Here is a 3,924-nt window from a genome sequence, read left to right as displayed (position 1 = left end):
TTGCAGGTAAAGATGCAACTCCAGACCATACTCATAAGTGAAACAAGCACTTGTAAACATAATACTGTCGGGGCTGGTGAGATGGCTCAGTGGTCTAAAGCACCTACTTGGAACAAGCTTGGCAAAACACAGGGACCACGGTTCAATCCCCCAGCACCACATGCCAGCCAGCCTCGCCCCCTGGTGGGCTGAGCTGGCCACACACGCACACAGACACACACATAAGTAAATAAATAAAAATTTAAAAAAAAAAAAAAACATAATACTGTCTCTCTAGTGTGAGATGCTCAAAGAGAGTAAGATCCAAAATGTACAAAAGATATTATGAAATAGGAAGAAATTGTCCAAAAGGAAAGAGAAACTGGGATGGGGAAAAGGAAAAAAGACAGGGAAAAATTCAAACAAAGAATTATATATATTTTCAAGATAGTTAAACTACTAGTTTTTCTTAGTTCATTGAGAAGAAAAGTTTGTGCTAATAGTCTGGGCAATTAAATGCCCATATCTTGTTTTGCTTTGTCTCATTGAGACAGGGCCTCGCTATGCAGCTCAGGCTGGCCTTGGGCTCCCTCTGCAGCCAGGCTGGTCTGGAACTTGCAGTGATCCTCCTGCCTCAGCCTCCTGAGTTCTGGGATTACAGGCATGCACCAACACACCCATCTAAATGCCCATACCCTGTACTCTGAATAATTTAAAGGTAACAATATGCAGTGTATCAACCATTGTTACTCTCCTATTATGTGGTTTTGATTTTTTTTTTTTTTTATATATATATATATATATATATATATATATATATATATATAGTGATAATCTCAGCTTTGCAGGTGACTGAGGCTGCAAAAAGATAGTAGCAGTGACAGGCCCTGCCACTGTGGTGGGAGCTCAAAGACAGTTTCTTTTCCCCAGTGAAGCCGGGCCAGCTGGTATCCGGGGAGGCGACTCCAGCAACAGGGCAGGAGGGGCTGCAGTGCACGGACTTCTTCCTGGGCCTGAGGAGGGGCAACCACACTCTGGGCGCAGGTCAAAAGTGGACCTGAGCCGAGGCCACCAGCGGGAAGGCCAGGAGGGACTGGCGGCTGGGTTCCAAGGCTGACCCTGTCCAGTCTGCTACAGAGGGACCTGCCTTGTGCTCACTGCCCTGCAGAAGATATTCAGGCTCTAGAGAAGACTCCAGCTCCCCACTGCTGGGGGGCTCTTGGCCAAGGGGATGTGGAGGGGTAGCCTGGGCTGAGGAGCTGAGTAAGGGGCCACTGAGCTGGGGGGAAGAACCCAGCAGGCTGGGGCCGGTGGGTGAGGCAGATGGCACATGGCTGGAGCACATCTGAGCAAGAGGTAGAGTCACAACAGCAGGACTGAGGGACAGCAAAGACAAAGGGGATGGGAGGAGGCCACAGGGATCCCCAGGCTGTGGATCTGGGTGCAACCGCTGAGCTGGCAGACAGGAGACGGGACTCTGGAAGAGGCCCGGCTGCTCCTGGCAGCTGTGCTGTCCTTGGGGAGCAAGCTGTCCCGGAAGCCACCCGCCCTGGCCCCAGCAGTCAGGGGGCTCAGGAGCCGGGTGGAGGCTACAGCCCCTGGGGCACAGGTGCTCATGCAGTTGCAGGGTCTGGCTCCACCGAGTCAGTTCAGCCTGTAGGCCCCGGATCTCCTTGCGCAGGGCCTCGTTGTGTTTCTCCAGGGACTCTTGCTGCTGGGAAAGAAAAAAGGGGCAGGGAAGCATGTCAGACAGCGTCAGGGCCCTATGTGACCACTGTCCTCACCCAGGGTCTTCACTGCAACAGACACTACCACTTCTAAATGTTCAGGACAGAACCCCTGGCTACTCTAGCCAGTGGCTGCCACCCACCAGTCCCTACCCAACACCTGGACAGGGTCGGAGTTGCCCTGTTCTCTCTGTCTGCTTCTAGTCCCCTGAGCCAGGGTTACTGCTCCCACGGGACCTCCTCCTGCATCTTAAATTGTGTGTCCTCAAACCACCCCGTTCTCCTGGCTCAGAAAAGCCATTCAGCAAATGCGTCACTATTGGTGGGTGAACTGTTTTGGTCTTGTTCTGTCAACTGAACTGAAGCCTTATACATACTGGGCAAGTACTCTGCCACCGGGCCCCAGCCTAGCTTTGCTTTGTTTCTTTTTAATTGTTTTGTTTTTTCACCCCTTCTTTTTTTTTTTTTCCCCCAGTACCAGGGATTGAACTCAGGACCTCGCACTTGCCAGGCAAGCGCTTAATCTACTGAGCTATCTCCCTGGCCGAATTGTTTTGAGACAGGGTCTCATTCTGAATTTAGACTGGCCTTGAATTCACTATACAGTTCAGGCTCTCCTCAAAGTTGTGGTGATCCTCCTGCCTCAGCTTCCTCAAGTGCTGGATTACAGGCATACGCCACTACACCTGGCTTACTTTTTAATTTTATTGTGAGATAAGTTCTCACTAAGTTTCCCAGGCTGTGTTAGAATTTGAGACTCTCCTGCCTCCGCTTCCTTGTACAGCTGGGATTACAAGTGTGTACCACCACTCCAACTATGCTCGGACTCTGCCTTCTGGATAGGAAATTTTTTTGCAGTGCTAGGGATTAAACCTAGGGTTCTACACATGCTAGTAAGCTCTGTACATCCTCAGCCCTGCCACTCCTCTCCTTCCCTTCTCTCTCTCTCTCTCTCCTTTCTTTTTTCCCCCTCCCTTTTCTTTTTTCCATTTTGTTTAATTCCAAGTAGGCACTAAACTCATGATCCTCTCCACTCAGCCTCCTGAGGGCTGGGATTACAGCCTTGTCCCACACACGGGGTTTCAGGATGAGCCTTTCTAATGCACCACTGTGTCTTCCTTCTACATTTTCCAAGCCTTCTACTCATCCCCAGGAACTGAGTCAGTAACTCATGAAATTCACTCATTTTCAGCACATGTGCAGATGCTGCTGCTGGGGGGGGGGGGCGTTCCTCTAGCTCCGGCTCTGCCCACTCTCTCCACCTCTTCCCTGCTCTAGTCACCACCCCGCCAAGGACTTGTCACTGTCTGATATCCTAAATACTCGATGGGTCATTTATTCATCCGGCTTCTGTGTAAGTATGAGCTGGGGGAAGGTGAGACGTTGCCTGCTGTATTCACAGTTGTTTTGCAGTGCTGAGACCTGAGCCTGTCACATGAGAGACCCTCGAGGGACATTTCCAGAAGCAATGAATAAATAAAAGCTTAGTTTCCCAGCTACCATCTCCTTCGCACCCCATCTGCAGAGTACTGCCCCAACTATACCTGCGCCAGCACAATGGTATGTGCTCACAGTGCATTTTATTTTCTTTCTTTCTTTTTCAAGACAGGGTCTCACTCTGCAGTCCAGGCTAGCCTTGAACTCAGTATATCTAGGCTGGCCTCATTCATGCTGATTCTCCTGACTCAGGCAGTCTTCTGAGTGCTGGGGTTACAGGTGTGTGCCTCACCATGTCCCGTCTCTCTCTGTCTCTCTCTGTCTCTGTCTCACACAATCTTGCTATGCAGTTCAGACTAGCCTTGAACTCACTATGTAGCCTGGGCTGGCCTCAAACTCCTAGCCATCTTCCTGCCTCACCTCAGCCTCCTGGGATTATAGGCATGAGCTACCATACCCAGATCTCAGTGCATTTTATTACCTTCATCCACTTGGAAAACTTCTATTCATTGTCAAGACCTGCTCAAATTTCATTTCCTCTATACATACCTGATATCACACTACCTATATACTAGGGACTGCATCATGTCCTTCCAAAATGCATACGTTGATGTGGTAACCTGAGTATGTCTGTATTTGGACATTTATTTATTTATTTATTTATTTATTTATTTATTTATTTTGTGGAACTGGGGATTGAATTCAGGCCCTTGCACTTGCCAGGGAAGTGCTTATTCTACTGAGCCATCTCCCCAGCCCCTGGACACATTTTTTTTTTTTT

At 49.2% G+C, this 3,924-nt stretch overlaps 1 protein-coding gene across 2 annotated transcripts in view; it reads right to left on the bottom strand.

The window, feature by feature from the left end:
- Nucleotides 1-762: 762 nt before the first annotated feature.
- The window catches only part of Batf2 (basic leucine zipper ATF-like transcription factor 2), a 7,126-nt gene continuing 3,964 nt past the window's right edge, over nucleotides 763-3,924 (bottom strand). Inside the window, exon 4 of one of the 2 annotated variants that reach the window (XM_023703987.1) lies at nucleotides 763-1,690. In XM_023703987.1, coding sequence (XP_023559755.1) covers nucleotides 1,025-1,690 — 666 coding nt within the window. In that variant the 3' untranslated portion in view covers nucleotides 763-1,024. Of the gene's footprint in view, nucleotides 1,694-3,924 lie in introns of both variants that reach the window. The other variant, XM_023703986.1, reaches the window with a different exon arrangement.

This window comes from Octodon degus, unplaced genomic scaffold (assembly GCF_000260255.1).
Source record: "Octodon degus isolate 3935 unplaced genomic scaffold, OctDeg1.0 scaffold00184, whole genome shotgun sequence".
Taxonomy (NCBI): Eukaryota; Metazoa; Chordata; class Mammalia; order Rodentia; family Octodontidae; genus Octodon; species Octodon degus.
The sequence above is the reverse complement of the archived record's forward strand: the minus strand, read 5'-3'. Positions and strand labels throughout refer to the sequence as shown.